The sequence below is a fragment of the Orbicella franksi genome, chromosome 6 (genome assembly GCF_964199315.1).
Source record: "Orbicella franksi chromosome 6, jaOrbFran1.1, whole genome shotgun sequence".
NCBI classification, from domain to species: domain Eukaryota; kingdom Metazoa; phylum Cnidaria; class Anthozoa; order Scleractinia; family Merulinidae; genus Orbicella; species Orbicella franksi.
The window spans coordinates 7,835,112-7,857,202 of record NC_138150.1 but is presented as its reverse complement, the minus strand read 5'-3'; the positions used below and the strand labels follow the sequence as shown (position 1 = coordinate 7,857,202).

At 40.4% G+C, this 22,091-nt stretch overlaps 3 protein-coding genes across 4 annotated transcripts in view; 2 read left to right on the top strand and 1 right to left on the bottom strand.

Annotated features, from left to right (window-relative positions):
- Positions 1 to 22,091, bottom strand: part of LOC145491462 (phosphatidylserine synthase 2-like) — a 37,657-nt gene that overhangs the window by 3,888 nt on the left and 11,678 nt on the right. The window contains exons 8-15 of one of the 2 annotated variants that reach the window (XM_081470700.1): positions 21,239 to 21,316; positions 20,759 to 20,799; positions 7,997 to 8,111; positions 7,096 to 7,241; positions 3,724 to 6,379; positions 1,822 to 1,907; positions 1,207 to 1,292; positions 54 to 127 (exon numbers count right to left, since the gene is read on the bottom strand). In XM_081470700.1, the coding sequence (XP_081326826.1) occupies positions 6,112 to 6,379; positions 7,096 to 7,241; positions 7,997 to 8,111; positions 20,759 to 20,799; positions 21,239 to 21,316 (648 nt within the window). In that variant the 3' untranslated portion in view covers positions 54 to 127; positions 1,207 to 1,292; positions 1,822 to 1,907; positions 3,724 to 6,111. The remainder of the gene's footprint in view (positions 1 to 53; positions 128 to 1,206; positions 1,293 to 1,821; positions 1,908 to 3,723; positions 6,380 to 7,095; positions 7,242 to 7,996; positions 8,112 to 20,758; positions 20,800 to 21,238; positions 21,317 to 22,091) is intronic. The other variant, XM_081470702.1, reaches the window with a different exon arrangement.
- On the top strand, positions 8,247 to 20,382 carry LOC145491474 (demethylmenaquinone methyltransferase-like). Its single transcript, XM_081470716.1, has 2 exons — positions 8,247 to 12,588; positions 19,940 to 20,382. The coding sequence occupies exon 1, from the start codon at positions 10,602 to 10,604 to the stop codon at positions 11,397 to 11,399; it is 798 nt and encodes a 265-aa protein (XP_081326842.1). The 5' UTR covers positions 8,247 to 10,601; the 3' UTR covers positions 11,400 to 12,588; positions 19,940 to 20,382.
- LOC145491475 (uncharacterized) lies at positions 18,339 to 19,608 on the top strand. The gene has a single exon (XM_081470717.1). It carries the CDS (start codon positions 18,473 to 18,475, stop codon positions 19,244 to 19,246), a length of 774 nt encoding a protein of 257 aa, XP_081326843.1. The 5' UTR covers positions 18,339 to 18,472; the 3' UTR covers positions 19,247 to 19,608.

Here is a 22,091-nt window from a genome sequence, read left to right as displayed (position 1 = left end):
ATTGTGTCACTGACAACTTTGCCCACTAGACACAAAGAAACAAAAAGACTCACCTGATGTGGAATCTATTACCTCAGTATGAATCTTTTTCCACATAAGCCTCAGCACACAGCCTTCTGGTTTCTATCTAGTAAAAAATGGGAACTATTTTAACCTTCATAACAGCCTTGATCTCTTAAGTTTTACTCACTACACAATTAAAAATAACTTATCAGATTTGGCAATAATGGGATAAGATGGGATGGGATGGGATGGGATGCAAGTCTGTTACATGTAAGTCTATTAAATTTACCCAGTACCCATTTAGAGGTAGTGTGAGAGTCAAGTGTCTTGCCCAAGAACACATCACAGAGACCCTAGCCATTATTAAAACCAATTAGACCTCTTGATCTGCAGTCCAGAGTGCTTAACACTAGACTTCTGTCCCTCCTCCCACAAAAGAATACTCGTCAACAATGGTATCCCAGGCATTGCAGTTTTAAGGAATTTTTGTACACCCTTGCCCTGAAGGCCTATTAGATGTAGTATGGCCACATAACAAGTTTCTTGACATAGCTAAACCATGAAACAGTAACATCCCTTCCACCTACATATACATGAGGGGGACATTGGGGGGTTCTGAACTCCACAATATCACAAAAAAATTCAACAAATGCCACAATATCACAAAAAAATATCACCAAATACCGCAATACTTCAATACTGAGTCGAAACTCGATGTCGTACCGAAACCACTACTCTGTATCTTAATTTTAGAGCAGATTTAGCAATTTTAAGAATTTGTTAATGAACATAAAGTCAAGTAATTTTTGCTCTAGACAAAATAATCAAAATAAGTAACATCCACTGGTGTACTGGCTAAATGATCAACAAAAATACTTATCCTTTTTTGACTGCAACACAAGGAATTGTAGTTTTCCATTTCCATGAGAGCTAAGTTTCATTGGGAATGTCCAATCGGAAACTGGAAAAGGCTTGGAAAACATTGCAGGACTTAGAGGATAATTTCTAATACATGCTAAAAAACTGCATCCTGTAGGTTTGGAGAATACCGCAATTATACCACATTTGGAGATTAAAATTACCGAAATACCACAATTGTCCAATACCACAATACCATAAACCCCAATGTCCCCCTCTGTTCATTGTGCACTCAGGCATGTCTAGTACATGAAACCAAACACAAAGAAATTGTGACTCACTTACCACAGAATCCACTGTTTCAACGTGATTTTTTCCAACGTGATTTTTTCCCCTCTCAAGTCTCAGCATATACTTTCATTGTTGTTTCCCTGATTTGAATCTAACAAGAAACAGGAAACGTTTTAACCTTTATGACAGCCTTAATCTCTTAAGTTTTACAAACTACACAGCCCATAAAAAATAAGTCAACAGATTTCCTTAAAAACGTTTCAACACTACTAAGGAAGAGGTTTGACAATGAAGGTAAGGTAGAATCTGTTTCAGGCCAAGCGATCTAAAACACCACAGCTTATGCTGGTTTTGGAAGCAAAAGTGCTGAAAAGTATTTCTACTCTTCCCAACCCCTGGCTGAGATGCCAGTCTGTTACGGGGTTAGCCCCAGCATTGAATTAACCAAGTACCAATTGTCCACCTGGGTGGTGAGAGGCACTGTGAGAGCAAAGTTTCTTGCCCAAAGACTGCTTAATGTGCAGTCCAGTACACTAACTACATGTATTAGACCAACAACAACTTCCCTGTTAATTTCATTTTTGGCAGCATTGTGTGTTATTACTCCTAGTACAAGTAGCAAAAAAATTAATAACCACTCCAACCAAACACAAAGAAATCAGGACTCACCTATTATGGGATCTAATGCTCAAAGTGAATTTCTTTCCATATAAGTTTCAGTGTATAAACTTTATTGTTGCTTCTCTGATCTCAATCTGGTAAGAAAGAGGAAAGACTTTAAAAGCATTCAATCCTGGTAAGCACTGGAAAAACTGCAAATATGACACAAAAGGCTGCAGTCCTAAGATGAACAGTAGAACAACAGGATAAGGCAAACTTTGTTTATAAATAGTATGCAGATAACGACAACTACTTGAAAGGTTCCAATAATCTTAATGTCTACTGAATGCAGGATATGTACAATGTATGCTGGGGAGGTAAAATAGGACTCATATAAGATCCTGTAACTAGAATTAAAGACTCTTTTAATCTTGAAATTTGTTATTGTTGGAATTATAAGTAATCGCAGCATTGTCCTGCACACTCGGTCAATTTGAAATTACCTGTACTCAAACAATTACACCCTAAACTGTGCTCCACTCAGTCCAATTACATAAAATTATGGGTTTCTAACCAAGCATGAGGTCAAGATGGCTGGATATTGACCAAGTTCTTTTTTTTGCATGGTTATGGACCAAAACATAGTCAAGGTCCATAGCATGCAAACAAAGAACAAGGCCAATATTTAGCCATCTTGACCGAACAAGCTTGGTCAATATAGGAATTATTATATGGGATAAAGAACAATTTTTTCTTGTTAGACATCGTGCCATGTAACCCTGAAAGGCAAGATAGTGCCACTGGCCTGCTCAGGGAGCTAGCCATATAATAATAATATATGTATTTATATAATGTAGGGCTAAAACTGGACCTGCATTAAGAGATTTGTCACACATGTTTGATTAGAGGGATAACATCAACAATTCAAAGGGAGTGTCATTAAGGGCCAGGGGCCCGTTTCTCGAAAGCCCCAGAAACTTTACGGACCCATGAAGCCATTTTTGGTCCATCTATATCTAAAGACGGAGAAGTGTATACACCTGAAACTTCTTATATGAAGGGAACTTCTCTTCATATTAAGAATATGTGAATAAAACAGCTCTGTAATCGTAAGGTTCGCGATTTTGCTATGGTTTTATGGGCCGGAAAAGTTTCCGGGGCTTTCGAGAAACGGGCCCCAGGCACTAGGCAAAATTGACCAGCTGTGAGGAAGATTTTGCCCTGGGGGGGGGGGGGGGTACTTTGGGAATTTCTGGGTTGGGATGTGCCGCTGGGAACCTGGAACCCTTAGCCTAAACCAGAGCTAGTTCAGCTGAATTTTGCTACCCTATACTAGGTAAACTCTCCAAATCCCCCCATCTATCAACACTGTTGAGGCTGATTTACCTAAATTTAAACTTGCCAATTTGATTTTAGTCAGTTTTCTGAAAAATTATACCCTATTCTAGACCCAAACGCTCTGATTTATATACCCTATCCTAGAGTAAACTGCTTGAAAACCATACCCTTCACAGCGGCACATACCTATACAGCCCATATATGGCAGTGCCTCCCCCCCTCCCCCGCCTGGGGATTTTGTCTGCCTGGTTTGACCATCTAGAGGAGAGTGTTTCTTATAAAGAAGTTCATTTCAAATAGTTTTGCCCACTAGTGGAAACCAGTCGCCTTACTGCTGAAAACGTTAATGAAAGCCCTACAATTTAGCTTCCAAATGGGTTCAAAAATATGCACAGCTGTTTATTTTAAAGACCAGCCTAGTGATTTTAAAAGTAGTTTACCTAATATTGAAGCCCCAATGAAGTGTTATGTATTGACATATGCTCAAATTCACCTTCTAAAAAACGCTTCCTTCCACTTGAATTAACTTCTGCTAGTTACTTTTCAATTTGAAGACATACATCTTACTTATGACAATGTAAAAACAGGGCAAAGAGAAACAAATAAAAACAGAAAAACGCCAAATTTTCTTACCTTCCAAGACACACAACCCCGCCATATTTTTGAAGACGTGCCTCTTACCACGTGATCTAAGATTGTGCTTTTGGTGTATAATGGGATACCCTACCGGATGTGACGTCACGTCATTCCTGCAGATTGACAGCCTTCAATAATTTTTATGCGAAGTCCCGGTAAATTCAAAGCTGGCAGAATAAAGTCTTTTGACAGAAAACTGAAAAAAAAATGCTTTTTAGTGATACATGGAACAATTCAATGTTGCCCGAAAACAGGCATAATGGACTTCTTGCGACTGTTTTTGGTCATTTTCCAAATAATTAGCTTTCCGAAATGGTAGTAAACCTAGCATTTTTGGGCTGCCTGTTAAAGGACGGGAATAGGAATATCTTTCGGGTGTCTCTCAAAAGTGTCACGCCATTAGCTGTTTGCACATGTACTGTTGATTGTAGCAGACCGTCCACACGAATCGATTGTCTTCCTGACGAATGGAAAAGCAAAATAATGATGAGACCCTGGAAACGAGGTTGTAGCACTGCTCCCGGGGAAAATCGAGATCAGCGAACAGGGAACAGGGGAGAGAGAACAGGAGACAGGGAACAAGGAATGAAGAAGAGCAAACAAGGACCAGGAAACAAGAAATTGGGAGAGGGAAATAGACAAAGAGGAAGAGAATGGGAAATGAGAAATGGAAAGTGAGGTATATCGAATGAGGAATGGGGAATGGAAAAGGGAAAAAGGAAAGGGCAAATGAAAATGAAAATGAGAAATTGAGGAAGTAGGAAATGGCTAACGGTGAGTGGGAAATAAGAAATGGTGAAAGGTGAGTGGCGAAGGGCGAATTCAGAATGAAAAATTGTCAATTGGGGAAATTTCCATCCATTACGTTCTATGTAACCCGTTTTTTGGATGCAGTATCTGCAGGCCCGAGACGCTCCAAGACTGTTATAGTTTTCCAAGGCTGGTACACCGTGTTTGTTTTAAACATTATTGTGGTTTCATTGGAGTATATTATCAGTGAATGAGCTTTTTACACAGATGCAAAGAAGCTGACCTTGTTTCAAATGCTTTATTCTTCCTGTAATACAGTTATGATCCGAGGCATAAATATTACCAAACGTAACTGAGACTCCGGAACACAGCTAACATACTGTTAAAATTAATCTTAAATTTTGCATCGGCCAAACTTGCTTTTGCAATAATTTACATTCTCGGCTGTCCTTCGTCTTAAATTACATGACCTACAATTCTTAAAAATTGTTTGGTGGATTAAAAATAGGAAATGGCATTCTCACAATTGAAACTATAACAGTCTGGACCTTAAATAATCCATACAAAGAAAATACAAACCAGTACATTAGACTGTTCTTGTTTTAAAATAACCTAACATTTTTTCCCAATTTATATTAGTTTTTTGATCTGTGGCGTAGAACCTCACGCTTAAGATAATATATAAATTAATAACTCCCTAGCCTACAATCATACAAAGCATTCAATTTAATATTTACGTGAATCAACTAAAAGTGCAAAGGCGTGTCTTTGTTGACCTTACGTACCACCTTAGGGAATACATTATTCAAGCTAAGAGATTTAATAGTGTGAAAAGCGCAAGTGAATGGAAAAACTTGAACCAAGAAGAACTTCTTTTTCGGCAGCGCACAGCTTACAGACGGTTGCATGGCTGGCTAGCAAGAATTTGCACCCAGGCACACAAACGCCGGACTAGCAAAGGATGGTGAACGCAGTGTTTATAAAAGTGCCCATTGTCCTTGCAGGTGTTCCACACAAACTAACTTCCACTTGCGGGATCTGTTTATTTCTTGAATAAATTAATACTAATTGTTGAGGGTATGAATTACTACAAGTTATGAACTGCGAGTAGTCCCTCTTCGATGAGAGACAATGCGAGACTAAAGTGTTTTGCTCAAGTACACGGCACAATGATCCAAGCCAGAGTTTGATCAGAAGTCCAGTGGACTAGGCCACCGCGCCTCCCACGTGAGCAGAAAGCAAAGCAGCCGAATTATCGGGAATGGAAAGAATCTTTCCTCTGTCAATTCCCATAATGTTTTCACCAGAGATTTACATAAAGGAAACATTTCCACGCGCATGTAAGCAAAATTTGAGGAAAAGTCGACGACTACTCGTAGTCTATACATGTAGGTTCTAAAGAGATCGGCATCTCATTTCTCCTTCCAATGACAATACAACGTCAAGCATACAGGTGGTGAGAATTAAGGAAGTAGTCAACTAGACGATAGTCGTGATGAACTATCAAATTCTCAGAACACACTTTGCAATCACTCTATAGCAATCGGTATTGAGTATTAAAATTCCGAGCTTGGTGCTGGAGTTTAGATCACAAGTCAAGCATACCTAACAGTCCCTTAAAAAATTGTGCCTAGCTCATTCACGCTTCGGTCTATGTTCCGTGTTACTTTTTCCATTACTCTCCGAGTCATGATGATGTACTCCAAAGCCATCGATGATGGAAGGCCAAAAGTTCCACACAGTCCAAAGAGTCCAGGTGCCAAAGAAGAGAATCCAGAATGCAGCTACATGCATAGGTAGGGGTATACTGATGGTCTCCCAGCCAAACTTGACGCAGATCAACACTTCTGTAGATACAATAGCCGCCACAACCCAGGCTTGCTGTCCGAATCGTTTGCAGGTGCTAATGATCAAAAGCAACAGATTGAATAATAATATTCACGACGACATAAGCACAAGCATAAGCATAAAGATACTGAGCCTAAGACGGCCACAACACAAGCATAAGCAAGTACGCATGCGCAGAATGGATAATTGCCGCCTTCTCAGTTCCATACCTCCTCAATACAGTAAAACAAGATGGCAGACAGTGCTCATCGCCTATGCTTTCATCAGTGCGTTCTCACTTGACATAAGCACAAGCACAAGAAGAACAAAACGTTTTGTTCTGCTTTTGCTTACGCTTGTGCGCGTCCTCAGCACCGTGTGCTTGTGCTCAGCGCTTATGCTTGTGATGTGGGTGTCCTCACGATACGCTAATGCTTGTGCTTGTGCCGTGTGTCGTAGTTAAAACCAGGCCTTATAGGGTGCATTATCTTAAACCTAATACCTTTTACAATTATTTACAAACAATACGCAACTAACTAAAAATGTAAGGCTTTCTCAGAAAGAAGAGTCTTGAGATTAGTTTTGAAACAGGCCACTGTGTTCGCCTTCTTAAAATCCTCTAGCACTGAGTTCAACAATTTCGGCTTTTTTTTAATATTTCTCTCCAAAAAGTAATGTATCTCAAACAAGGTTATCTTGAGAGTATCATGTCCGTCAGGTTTCTCACTAGTTATTTTGCCACGTCCAACAATCATTTTCTTCTGATATTAACTACGCTTACTTAGTACTTACGGGTCATCCATGTACCGGAATGTTTCATTGAGAGACACAGCTCCAATCCCTAAATACAACGCCATACGAGCTTGCATAATAAAATGAGGAGGAGGAATCCACAGAATGAACTTCAGGTAAAACAGGTTTAACTCTGCCATCAGGAACTGAAATATCAAAACAACATTGTGAGCACAGTTGCAGTAACCTGCATACAGCTTCAAACGAGAATTCGTGATAAAGCAACGTTACGTATGCACTGTATCACAAGACGGGATGTGTGAAAGACAATAATAGTCTCCACTGAAAAAAAAACTATTAGAAATTTACAAAGTTGAAGCAGATAGAAAATTTATTCATTCACTTTCCCAAATTCAGCGGACGATAATAGAGAAAAAGAACTGAATGACAAACTTTCGCTTTGTCTCCTGTGTTTGTGTTTGGGTGAAGACCAGACACACGGTCTTAATGCATTCGATTCTTCCTCAGTTAGAGAAGTCTGTGATTCGAGCAAAAGCACAAACAGTACACTAAACGGAAAGTTCTGCTCTACAAAGATCTGTTAAGAGTCTCTGAGGGATCGCTGGTAGCGGTTGTCGCAAAAATTCAAAATTCGAGCAATAGCCAATCAGAGAAACCACACGGACCTCTGTAAAGCTACATCATCAGTATTGAGAGACCTACATAATCTCAAACCCAGATCTCACACGGCCACTTTTCATTATCAAACGGAGTGAGATCTGGGTACAAGGCGCGGGCATAACCAACGCAGCTTGCGGAATTTTGCGCGCGAAAACAAAAGCCTCCAGCGTGAAATCCCTCCAGCTAAGCTACAACTGAGGGTGCAAAGAGACCCAAGTTAATTCTGGCTAGGTCACTTGTCTATAAAATTTGATATAAAACTGTAAAGGACTGGACATACCACAGCAGCAATTCCACAAACTGCAAGCCATCTCTTGAGGCTTGTGGTCGCCTTCCAGTTGTAAGATGTCCATGAATAAGGAGTAAATTGAGCAGCCACCCTCTGAAACTTGCCGCTAAAAAAGAAAAGTGTTTGTTGTACTTTAAAATATCTTACAGTAACCGTGAAGAAGAACGCGAGATTTCCTTTCGCGTTCTTCTCGCCCCCAGGATCTCGCGCGGCCGTTCTTCTCGCCCCAGGATTTCGCGCGGTCATTTTTTTTCTCGCGGTTTTCTTTCGCGTCACGCACGACGGACTAAGCGAAAGAGGGACTACTCGTAGTCTACGCCCAAGGGATTGTAATTATTTGCTAAAACAAATCGAGTCGCTAGTTTAATCAAAGATGATATCAAGGTAAGCGAAACCACCAAAGTTTCAAATCTCTACGGATCCCTATTTATAGCCGTGTCAAATTAACCGTCGCTTCGATTGAGTAACCGTACATGTCGGCGGGATGTGTGTCAGTAAGACGCGGACTCGAGGTCGGGGTCGGGGTGGGGCCGGGGTCTCATTTTTTACATTTTTTTTTTTCCTTCTCTCTTTAAGTTTCTCTTTTAACGTCTTTTTTTTTTATTTATTTATTTTTTAATGTTAACTCCGATTTCTCGCGATTTGTATCAGCAGTGCATTATTGCTATATCTTTGCATATAAAGAAAATTGAATGCAGTGGAGCTCATTTGTTAGGTACATCACCGCAAACAACCCTCGTCACATTTCAGTCAAAACAGTCAAATGTAGAACATGCACACATTTCTTTCCTTTAAGGGATCCACTATTGAAGCCTACAAAAGTAAGTCTCGAAAGCTTAGTATAGATGGTTTTCACGTGACGTCAAAACGTTCTGAGATTCAAAACTAAACAGCCACGAGAGGCTCTATCCTCATCAAGCATAAGAGGTGCAAAACATATATTGTTGACAACGTTTCAGCTCAATAGCGTCCTTCGTTTGGAAACCAGTGGATTTTGAACTTCAGGTTTACGGCAGTGCGTGACATAGAGCTGCGATCGCGTTCCTCGATAAATATATACTTACTCCGTGATTTTTAGCCATTTGTGAAGTAAAGGTATTAGGAAAAGATTTTATGTGAATGTATGTTTTTGCGGTAAATATAGTCAGTGGCCTTGATAACCAAAGTACGTTTCAGATGGTTACACTATTTTCCGGCCGCCATATTGATGTACTACAGAGCTTCGCTAACATGGCGGCTCCATACTGAGAAGTAAATTTGTGCGAAACCTACTGACAAATTTCTGAAGTTTGGGAAAACGCACCGACCTAAAACTTGTAGAAGTTTTTTCTTTTATTTATTTTTTATAAGATCGCATTTTCTTGACTTCAACCGCCAAATGGTTTTTGATTTATTTTTTTCATTGCGCAACAGTCAAAACGATCTATAGCAACCTCGTTCCCAGGGTCTCATGGAAGGCGGTGTAGGTGTTTATGATAAGTTTTGCTTTATTCTAGTTCACGAATTTGTTAGTTCAAGGCAAACAAATCTGTTTTTCCTCGCTTCGTTTCTTGCGAGAGTATGACCTAGTCAATTCACGGAACTACCAGAATGAGCAGCATCGAGTGTACATACTAAGATTTCGAGACGAATTATTTTTAGAGGCTTTTAAAAATCCTTATTTGACCTAATGATGGATCTCTTAATTTTCCACTAACTCGACTAACTCATGGCCTTTTTTTTGCAGAAATCAGCGCGCTGAACTAGAAAATAAATTTGTGCCGCTTCTATATTTGACTGTCTTGACTGAAATGTGACGCGGATTGCTTGAGATGATGTGAAAAAATGAGCTCCACCGCATCTTGTTCTCTTCATATGCGAAAATATTGCAATGATGCACTGCTGATGTAAATCGCGAGAAATCGGAATTTGGGATAAAAAAAAGGAAAGAAAGAAGACCTTGGAAAACAAAATTAAAGAAAGAAAAAAGAAAGAAAATTATAAAAAAGAGACCCGACCCCAACCCCGACCCCGACCCCAGCCCCGAGACCGCGTTTTACTGACACCCCAAAGTTTAAATCTTTTCCCTATTTATAGCCGTGTCAAATTAACCGTCGCTTCGCTTGAGTAACCGCACATGTCGGCGGGATTCTTGTTTTCCAAAATCCCGCAAACTAGGTACTGGATGTGGTTCTCAATACAAAAGGATAGCTATTATTTAGACTTTCAGTAACATATAAAGACAGAGGGTGTATCTTGGGCCAAAGCGAAAACCAAAAACTAAATTTAGAGATCCGTGACCGATGCAATACATCGGTTTTCTGTGGTTTCTGTGGTTGAAGATCTCGCTCGTGATTGGTTATAACACAATAAACATTCCAGACATACTTTAGGTGTTAACGATTTTCTGAGTTTGACAGCATTGTCAGTATTGAAATCAACCGTGAAAAGCTAAAAATGTGCATCGCATGTCATGACAAAGCGGACGCGGACGCGCACGACATGTTGACCTAGTTTGAGAGTTAAGCGGTCAGGAGAAGAGGTCACCAAGCAGAAAGAGAAGGGAATATCTGACTCTCAGGGTACCTTTGCTTATTAACCCCTGAGTCTATACATCATGACTTCACTGACCACTAACACTGCTGCAGAGGGATACAAGGAAAGCTCTCTTCCCGTACAAAACGAGTCCGGCAAAACGTTCATACGAGTGAACGTGAACCCTCAGCCCGGAGACACCATCTTGGATTTAGGCTGCGGTACAGGAGGGCTGTCTGCATACCTGGCCGAACTCGTCGGACCCAAGGGAAAAGTTGTGGGTGTTGATCCTGACAAGGAGCGACTTCAACTAGCTCGGCAATCTTACGGTGACATAAAGAACCTCTCCTTCATCGAAGGAAGCTCTTCGCAGTTCCCAGGTATTAGATCAGAGATGTACGACATTGTCTTTAGCAACTATGTAATTCAGTGGATTCCTGACAAAGATAACGCGTTCCAGAACATGTATACAAGCCTTAAATCCGGCGGCAAAGTGGCAGCGCAGTATGTCAGCTATCTTTACCCATTCATGCTGAACGCCTTTCAGGAGCTAAATCCAGAGAAGGCAGCGCAAATAATCGGCATGTTCAACTTTGAAGAGAGGGCAAAAATCGAGCAGTACTGCTCTGCCGCCGGATTCCATATAATCAACAGCTACGACACTGAAAGTGCACAGTTTGTGTTTGAAAGCACTGACGGGTTTCTTAAGTGGCTTTGGTCAACTACGAACGGTTTGTTTGATCCTAAGCTGGTAACCGAAGAACGCTTGCAGAGATATCATCCGTATTCAAGCCCGACAGGTGGAAAACCACTGGATTTCCGCGGAATCAAGGAGGAAACGACTGTGTGTCGACTGCTGGCAGTGAAAAAAGTCCATTAGAACAGTAAATTTGTTATCAGACTTTAGTTGTTTGAACTGTCAATTGCCATACCTCTGACCAGTGGACTATTTTTGACGATGTCATGCAATTTCAGGGGTTTCATTAAGAGCCGGGCACCGCGCAAATTGACCCGCGGCTGTGAGGATGATTTTGCCCGCCTGATTTGACAATCTTGGGAACTCAAAGTTTTTCTTTGAAAGAAGTTCAGTTCGAAGAGGTTTTGCCCGCCTGTGAGAACCAGTTACCCTCCTACTGAAAATGTTATTGAAATCCCTGTGCAACATTAACAATGTTTCGCATTTTTCATAGAAAACAGAAATTCAACTCCATCGATTGATTTAGTGTGCCAATATAGTAACCCTGCGCAGTTTTATAAGAAACCATTTTTAACTCATGGAAGTATGTGACCCCAAACGCGCCAATTTCTACAAAGAAATGTATGCCTGGGGGCAATATTAACGAAAGGCTTGCTTAAGGCTGCTGATTAGAGACAAAGGTTAACAGAAAACCAACCAACGCCGATGATCGCATTTTACATTGCCTTAGCCTGGGGAGCAGGTCGTCGTAGCCGCAAGCGCGAAATCGAGCGGCAAAGCCGCGAGACGAGACTCCTCACCGCAGGATCGCTTTGCTCTTTGCCGCTCGCGCATGTAACATTTCCCAAGTCATGTAGACAGCAGATAACAGAAATCACTTCTGCACACCATGTTGAACCAGGCCTGCCGGCTCTCGCCCACTTGACAATATTTTTCTGAGGAATGCGAACAGTTTAAAACAATATATGTATTCAAGACTTAATTATCAAGCGAACTTTGAACTAAACCGTAACTCGTTTCACTACCTCACAGGCGTCTGACACACACAGGTTACCATAACGACAACCATAGCCTGCGTGAATGGCCGGATTTTGCGCGAGTGCTTTCGTTTTGGTGGCGAAGTCATTGATGCGTGAACGCGAGTGGCGAAGCCCGCGAGAGAACAAAATGGCGGCTCCGCCACCAAAAAAAACACTTCTTAACGAATCCCGGACAATCCCGAAAACCCCCTCACGAAGACTCCACACGTATCAAACAGAAGTCTGCGGATGTTGCACAATGTCAACTTAAAGACTTAAAAAGCAAAATCGATAAGGGAATCCAACCAGTCTTTATCCTCGGGAAAAGCAGGAAAAACCAACAAGAAGTTAAAGTGCACCTAACCCCCAAATTTTTTTTTCGCTAAAACAAATCTAGACTTTATTTGAAGCATTTGGGCAAAGACATTTTTGAATTTGGTTGAATCCTCGATTTTCTATGCCCTTTCAAAGTCGCGATTAAGTGTTTCACGACCGCGTTTTAGGGGGTCTGGGGCGGCGGTACCTGATGACGTCTACCCAGGAACCAAACACAATAGCGCCTCAGTCAACTCTCTGTATTTGCTTGAGAAAATAGAACGCAAAACTAATCGTTCCGATGTATTTTGGGACTAAAACGTCCAAGTTTTGTCTCAGAATCATTTTTTTTTCGTCACTGGAGTCAGAGTTAAGTTTCGATTCGGAAGGCTCCGAAATAAACTTCGATCGAGCACGTTCGACAACTGTGAACTCACTGCTTAGAGCTTTGAGAGCAATTTACAATATTTCAAGCGACGACGGGGAAGACGTCTTTGCGGACGAGCTGCTTGTGTATTAGGAATGGAAAGCTAGATACGAAGTGGAGGAGCAGGCAAACGAAAAGCAGGAAAGAAAACTCAAGGACTGCTTTGGATGGTAATTTCGTCAACTAAACATAAGATTCCCACGCGTGTTTATAGCCCGTTTACATTTGTCCTTACCGAGAATGTATTTTGTCAAGGTTCTGTTAAATCCAGTTTGTGTTTTACTTTCACTTGAATGCTTCATGTTTATAAGAGCGACGTACGTGTTGCAGTTTTCGAGACTGGATGACCTCCAAAACATTGGCTTCGATCGATTGAAAATCGTATTGTTTGGACCTGTATTTTTGAAGCTGCGGGAAGCAAGGCGGAAGGAAACATTTCATACAATTACCGATTTCACATTGTCACACGTTTTAAGTCGTAACTCCAAATAGCCAATGTAAATTGTTCTCAAAGTTTGCAGTGAAATTCGTCGGATAAGCGAAAAGGATGTGTTCCCTAGGCGGTCCGCAGATAAAGTTACGCGGTCATATTTTCGACGCTATTGCACAGAATCTTTGTCGCACTGCTGATTTCCAAACCTTCGAAAAACTCTGTGAGTCTAACAATTTTGTTATCATGTAATTCTAGAGGATTAATCTTCGACTTTCATCTAAATCGAAAGAGAAATAAGTGTTGGTTAGCGGCGTACAGTTGCGATCTATTTACATATCAGTATAACGCTTCTTGATCATGACCGGATCACACAACTTTGCCGGTTATGTTATAAATACTGCGGGATTGGAAGATATAGGTTGTAGGTAGTATTTCTACAAATTGCTGGTTAGCTTTAAGCAGAAAATTTATGAAAATAGCGTTCGAAAGTCTGCGGAACAAATTCCAGTGAGAGTTCTTCAATGGTTCTCACAGATTCAGTTCGCTTGTTTCGGTTCGACAAAATCAACCATCGTTTACGTCTTTATTGCACCATTAGCCGATCATCGTCAGTAAATTGTACAGTATACCTTTCTTTAAATCTGGGGAGTAACTGCAGAATACCCTGCCATTTCAAAGCTGCTTCCTTGAAGACTGCGGATACGTGGATACGTAGTGGCGAACACCACCCCTCTCCTAAATGTAATCCAAGTGTATATGGAAGTGGATACGCGGATACGTGTATACGTGGTGGCGAAGACCACCCCTCCCCTAGAAATGATCCAAGTGTATATTGAAGTGGATACGCGGATACGTGGATACGTGGTTGGGAAGAGCACCCCTCCCCTAGAAATAATCCAAGTGTATATTGAAGTGGATACGCGGATACGTGGATACGTGGTGGCGAACACCAGCCCTCCCTTAGAAATAATCCAAGATTCGAAGTATTAATGGACGAAGATACTTTGATCCATGAAGTGTAAAATGTTTTAATATTTAAAACCATTTTGACTGTAGCACGCCAATCTGAAATGTAATAATCACATTAACTAATGAAAACTTTTTCGAAAACTATATGTGAAAATATTTTACATAGTTTATATTGATTGGAAAATGTTCTTAACCGATGGAACCAGAATATCATTTACGACAAAAATTAGTTCAAAAAGATATGGGAATGTGTTGTACATAGTTCGTATGATCGTCGTTAATCACTGAAAAAGCCTGAGGGTACATGGCCTCTTGATTCTAACTCTCTCTTGATGGCAGGAGTGACACTGCGATGCGTTGGTAACTGGTATCTTTGCCGAAACTCTGTTTGTGAGCACAGATCACTCGGCCATGTTATTGAATCTGGGTTATTCTTCACAAAAACTGTGACAGGGTTTGTGGTTCGCGGGATCCTGAAGGAAAAGATTTTTCCCATTCCAGAGTTTTCCAAACTGACTATGGCATCTCGAAATTCTGCTTCCGCAATCCCACGCAACTTTCGAGTGGCGCTCTGCTTGAATGCCCTGAAGGTGAAGACAGGTCCGGAGAATAGGATGCAGGCGGTCTTCACTGCTAATGCTGTCGGCTGCGGTTTTTCGTCGTCCAGTGTTGGTGTTATCAACTCGCCCAGGAACTAAAAATATCACATAAAAAAGGGGGACATGTTTGTTTTTGTGGTCAAAAAAATACAGATGTGCGCTATTATACTCATATGAATTGGAAAGCGTGGTCGTTGTTTTAAAGAACGAATGATTTGTATTCACATTTTTTATTGCTAGGCGCGCTCTTAGGTTCTTCGCTGTGTGATCTTAGGGTAATTTTTTTCGAAGCACAAAATCGGTTGGAAATTCTTTGTGAAATGTGCTATTTTAGCTTATTTTACGTAAACTATCATTTTTAAAACGGAAAACATACATTCTGTTTAGCTCTGTTGGGCTCTGACTCTTAAAAGAACGTAGAATGTACTCTCCATGTTACGGGTTATTATTTTCCCTTGGTAAAGTAGTCGTTAAAAGACAACACTGCGTACGGTGTAGCAAGCACAATGCATAGGTACGCCATTGTGACATTATTTAAAATTACGTGCATTTCAAATTAGTTACCGACTGGGTACGGCGTAAGCGGTCTCGTGGAAATTCGTGTGTATGGCAGGGTATGTACGTGGGGGAGAAATTGCAGAATACCCGGCCACTCGAACTATAAACAAATCTTTAAGCCTTGCTACGCGACTACACAGTTTGTGTATTACTTTCTTTTTTCACGTTTTTAGAACGAGAAATTGACACTTCGCTACTTACGTGACTATGGCTATTCGGCTGCGCGTTTTTGGATGTTATCACGTTGTATTATAAAGGAAGACCTGTGTTTTGTTTACATGTTTTGTATCTCAGAGAGATAGGATGAGGGGAAGTGAAATACTATGTACAATGCTTACCTCAACAAATATTTCTTTCTGTGATTCGGCCCAAGTAACGTAATCAATGGCACTGAGGAGTGTTGATCTTTCAATCTTGTCTGCTGGCGGTGTGGGTTGTGTATGCTCGAGAAGTTGCGAAGCGACATGGTTGAAGATATGGAGTGCGGCAGCTACGCGCAGAATTACGTCGATCTTTTTTGTCTTTGGCGGGGTCCTGCCTTCTGTAATGGCTTCATTGACTTCTGCAATGAACTCTTCATTGAGACCGTTGACAGTGTCATTTGCCTCTTGCGTCAGTGTGTAGCTTGAGCGCGATGTATGCAATCTAGCGATTTCTATGAATATATCTTCACAATTTGAAAGGGCACTTTCCTTTAATGCTTCCACTGCTTGGTTCGTTTCTTGTGGGGATGGCCTGAGGCATTTTGGCACAAAATCGGTTGGAAATTCTTTGTGAAATGTGCTATTTTAGCTTATTTTACGTAAACTATCATTTTTAAAACGGAAAACATACATTCTGTTTAGCTTTGTTGGGCTCTGACTCTTAAAAGAACGTAGAATGTACTCTCCATGTTACGGGTTATTATTTTCCCTTGGTAAAGTAGTCGTTAAAAGACAACACTGCGTACGGTGTAGCAAGCACAATGCATAGGTACGCCATTGTGACATTATTTAAAATTACGTGTGCAATCTAGCGATTTCTATGAATATATCTTCACAATTTGAAAGGGCACTTTCCTTTAATGCTTCCACTGCTTGGTTCGTTTCTTGTGGGGATGGCCTGAGGCATTTTGGAAATGTTATTAAAAATCGGTCAATAAGACCGTGTCCCTGGTCTAATAGCGTGACAAGGCGGGCGGCAAACGGAACTTGTGTAGCACCAAGTATGGAAAAAGGCGTGTTTGATGCAATCTCGCGCGTTCTTTCTGTGGCGTACCTGTATGAAGCTTCCTCTCCAGAAAATAGCTGACACAGAACTTGCACGTCTCCAGTGGCGTTCTCTTCGTTGGACTTCAGTAATTTAAATAAGACATCGTAAATCTCACCGGACAAGAGGAATCCCTTTTTGTTGTCAGCGATTGTCTTTATAAGTCCTGAGGATGTGCACTTTTGAATTACTGGAGATGAGGAATCTCTTTCCCTGACCACTGCAACCATCGGAGACACAGCACATTCTTTAATGGCTTGTGATTTCCCTGTCGTCGGTGGACCAACGAAGATTGAATAGATGTTTAGAGGCATCTCTTGTGTGCCAGTGACAAGTGTACTTGCTGATCCAGCAATGAAAGTTGTCGTGGTGATAAGACTTGTGGATACGTATCCTGGATTAGTGCTCAAGGAATGAGACTTGTTGACGATCAAGTTCCAAACATTAGGCAGAAAAAGTTTTTCGAACGGATCCGGGAGCGCGATTAAACGTTTTTGAAGTAGTGCCCAGGTGCTGTCTGGTTGTTTTCGCAACTTCGCAAGACGAGAAGAAGACATCTTTACAAGATCAAGTAGTTGTTAGTATTGCCAGTGCAGCTTGACTATGGGCGAGAGAACGTTGTGTAGGATTTATTTGTCGGCATGTTAGCGTATCATTTGCTTTGTTGTTTCTATTGTTGAAACGCTATAGGGGCTTATTGTGTCATAAATGTGCGAAACATGTCATTTTTTTTCTTCTGACACCAAAAATGAAAAATTGTTGATAATTACAGATAATGAATTTGAAAACATAAAGAGGAATTAGAGTAAAAAGGTATGGAAACAAGGTCATATTTATATGTTTTATTTGTTGGAGGTTTCCGTGCTATTGAATTACCGAGGTGCGATAAAGTTAAAGAGAAAGTTGAATTGTATAAGAACGTACGTTTAATAATATTACCGTGAGTTCGTGTGGGGGTAAATGAATATAACAAAAGGAAAGCTATCTAAACCATAAAATATTGTCTTTGGTTGTTTGACTGGGCTGATTTCAATTATTGTTACAGCGCAAAGTTATTGTTTGGGTTTTGCCTGTGCCCAGTGGGATTGGTGGTATTGTTTGTTGATGAAGAATAATAGAAGCTGTAACAAATGTCTTCTCTTATGACAAAGCGTGCGAAGATATTGTAGGTGTAATAAACAGAAAGCGGAAGGAATATTATTGATCATTTGTTGTAAATTTTGCATATGAAAAATAGGATAAGGACATCTTTTAATGCGCTATACGTTTATCAGATGTCTTATAACAAAGCGTGTGAAGTTATTGTCGGTGTAAGAAACAGAAAGCGAATGGAAATATTAATGGTCATTTGTTGTCAATTTGCATTCGGAAAACAGGATAAGGACATTTTGTAATGCGTTGCACGTTTATCAGAAGCGTAAAAAGAAAATTGGAAGAAAATGTACTCTGTGACTCATAAAAGAAAAATAGGAATACAAGTTGGGTGCGCGGCCGTTGAGCGTAAAGAAATAGGTGTACAATGTTCACATTCTATAGAAAGTTATGGAAGGCGTAATAACGAAACTGGTTTCTTGACGTATGATGAACTGCTTCGAAATCACCTTTGGACGAAAGACTACACCATTGAATGGTTAAAAAAAGAAAAGCTTCTTGCGACAAATCGTATATGTGACATTTGCTGTTCCGAAATGAAGCTTCGAGAGTGCAGTGACCGTTCTGATGGTTATGTTTGGGAATGCAGGAGGCAAATTGGACGAAAAAGGCACAGAACAGAAAAGAGTATCAGAGAAGGAAGCTGGTTTGAACAGTCCAACCTGTCCATAGAAGAGGTTATAAAATTTACGTACTGGTGGAGCCAAGGATTAGAGCAATGGCAAATTAAACAGCAACTTGGCCTTGGCTCCCACACTGCAGTGGACTGGGACATGTTTTGTCGCGAACTTTGCGAAGTGACACTGTTTGAAAACCGAGAGAAACTTGGAGGACCTGGAAAAGTTGTACAAATAGACGAATCGAAGATTGGAAAGAGAAAGTATCATCGCGGGCATGTAGTGGAGGGACAGTGGGTTTCCGGCGGAATCGAAGAGGAATCGAGAAAGTGCTTCATTGTATGCGTGGAAGACAGGACTGAAGGGACATTATTGAAGCATGTACAAGAATGGATTGAACCAGGCACCACCATAGTGAGCGACTGCTGGAAAGCGTATGTGAACCTAGATAAGTACGGATACATTCACAAAACTGTAAACCACTCTGTAGAGTTCGTTAGTCCTGAGGGTTATGACACAAATAAACAGGAAGGACACTGGAGGCAGATGAAAGTGAACCTTCCTACGCATGGAAGGAAGAAAGAACATTATTCGTCATATCTGGCCGAATTTATTTGGCGGTATGTTAACCGTGGAAAAGATTTGTTTATCGTATTTCTGAAGGATGTTGCACGTGTTTACAAATTAGAATAGTTGGACACGAAAGTTTGCTTTGAACTAGTATTTCTGATAGTATTTCTGACTAAACGATAAGTGTAATGGTAAAATTGTATTTCTGACAGAACGATCAGAGTAATCCTTTGTTTTATAACCGTTGAACTAGAATTTGTGACTAAAGGATAAGTGTAATGGTAAAATAGTATTTCCGACAGAACTATTAGAGTAGTGTTCTGTTTTTTAATCCGCGAAGTTCATATCCGCGTATCCGCGTATCCACTCCTATTGCTCATAGCTTCGTCCCCAGGGTCTCTCTTCTTTCCATCCTCGTATCCGCGTATCCGCGTATCCAGTCAATTTTGGGGGTTAGCTTTGAAGTGGCAGGGTATTCTGCAGTTAAGCCTGGAATATTGCTGCAACAGCCGATAGCACCTCTGGAAGGCGTTTCTGCGCACTTTTCGAATGTGTATTGCACCATCCTGAAGGAAATGAGAGGAAATGAGATATCCAACCTTCCTGGGTAGACGTCACAAGAGCCGCTGGACCCATTCTCCTCAAACTCGGTCGTGAAACAAAATGGCGGTGTTTTGGAGCTATTTTCGAGATTTCGTCGTGGCATAGAAAATCGAGGATTTAACGGAATTCAAAAATTTTTTCGCAGAACTATTTCAAATAATAAGTAGATTCGTTCTAGCGAAAAAACATTTTTGGGGTTAGGTGCACTTTAAGATGCAAAACTGAGCCAAAACCAGCCATTCTAAATGACCTGTGTCGTGCAGGTCATGTCGTCAACACCTCCACAAACACGTTGAAGAACAAAAGAGATCGGACAGCAGAAGAGATCTTTCCGTGCAAAGCTTTCCACATAGGACTACTTGCTCCCAATTTTTATACCCATAATTACATTCACAAATTCTTCACCGCATTTTTCCACGCTAGAATTTGATACTGTAACTGCGAAACGTTGTTCCCTAATGATTTCGCTAGTTATATAAATTCGTATGAAATGAAGCAGAATCGGTGTCCGAAAACTAATGAATGATACATTTGCGAATCAAAAGTGTGCTAGTAATTTGCCGGTGAAAACCGCTTCAAAAGATTTGGAACATAAATATATAAAAAAAAAAACTTAAAAAAAGTTAGTTAACAGTAGCAAAAAAAAAAAAAAGCAAATAAAACAATCAGAGACTCTTTACGCCAACTCGTGATACTTGACACGGACATGCCGATAACTGTAATACATATGACAAGGGTGGTCAAAAGGTTTTGAGGAGTTTGTATGTTGCGTAGCACAGTACTTCTATGATACGAATTTCCTCCAAAATTTTCCCGCAAAAACCTTCACTTGCCCATCGTGTGAGCCGAGGACAGAAACCATTAACCTGCAAAAGCCCTAGGTTATGGCACATGACTTTCTTTGCATGCTGATGAGGGCAACACACCCCTGATTTTCTTCAACTACCATATTTTCTCCCTTCCTAGCTTCGTGATTGGCAAGTTAAAGATTTAGTCTGGCACGCAAACACAACAGAGAAACAGTCACTCTACCTGTATGTGGGAATGTTCCATAAACCCCTCCAGTGATATGGCTAAAAATAGAAAGAAGTAAAAAGGATTAATATATGTTGATTAATATATATCTTCTCTGCTGTGCTTAAACATCACCCTTTACATTGTTTATACTACTGTACATGGATTTAATCTTAGTATTGTTAGTTAAGGTCAGCTAGACAGAGAGCCACAAGACTAATATTTAGTTTATTTATCCTAGTAAGCCTGATTAGCACTATGGCTAGCATTAGAATTGTTAACTTTCATGTGTGCATACAGGTAGCACAGTGGCCACCTACTGCTAGACTGGCTCACACGGTATTACTACTCGACTTTAATAGGCAAATTACGTACACTGTAGATGTCCACATGCACTTACATAAGATGTTTTTCCTCGAACTCACACATGTAGCTACACTACTTAACAAAGAGTGTCTGTAAAAGGAGTTTGAACGTGTTATGAAAAAGAAGCTTTACCTTATTTCCAAGATATTCACAAGTCTTCATACCAAGGTAAACTCCAAAGCCATTACAGACGAGAACATCCATAATCCACTGTTCAAGAAATGAAAATATGCAGACATTAATTTTGCAACAAATAATTTGGACTGTAAGTGCAAGAAATTAATCATGTTTTGAAATCTTTCTTTGGGAAATAATAGGTTGAGGTTTTTTTTTTTCTTTTCAGTTCTGCAAATTTATTGACCAAGTGGCATGCAAGGTTAATAAACAAGCATAAAAGAGAACAAGGAGAACAAGGGGTTACTTGAAACAAATATATAGCTTTGCGATGTTCAAAGCTAAGTGACGGTGATGGAATGTGTTTTACGTAGAGTACACATGTACCTTTCCCACCCTACCCCCACTACTTTCTTGCCTCTAGACTAATGAATTAATCGAAATTAATTAATTAAACAAACATTAAAGTTTACACCTTAGCGCCATAGGGCCATAGCACAATAGTGCCATAGCGCCTTAGTTCCTTAGCGGCAGGCAGCTCCCATAACCATCCCAATAGTGCACTCTGCACTAAAACGAGCAATTTTCCCCATTACAGACTGAAGAAGCTAGTTCAGCAAAGTACATGCTGTTGCATGGTGTTTACTTTCGCAATGCAATAAAGCAGTTTTCACTTGAGTGACAAAGAGTAATTGGTTTTGGATTAGCGCAGTTTTTGTAAAAAAAAAAAAAAAAAAAAAAAAAAAAAAAAAAAAAAAACCAAAGTTACCACTCAAGCCAGTCACAAAGAACGTGGGCAATACAGTGAACCAATCAAAACCAGAAGTATTAACATGTAGTTGACGAAGAGTGCAGTGAAACGAGTGCAAGC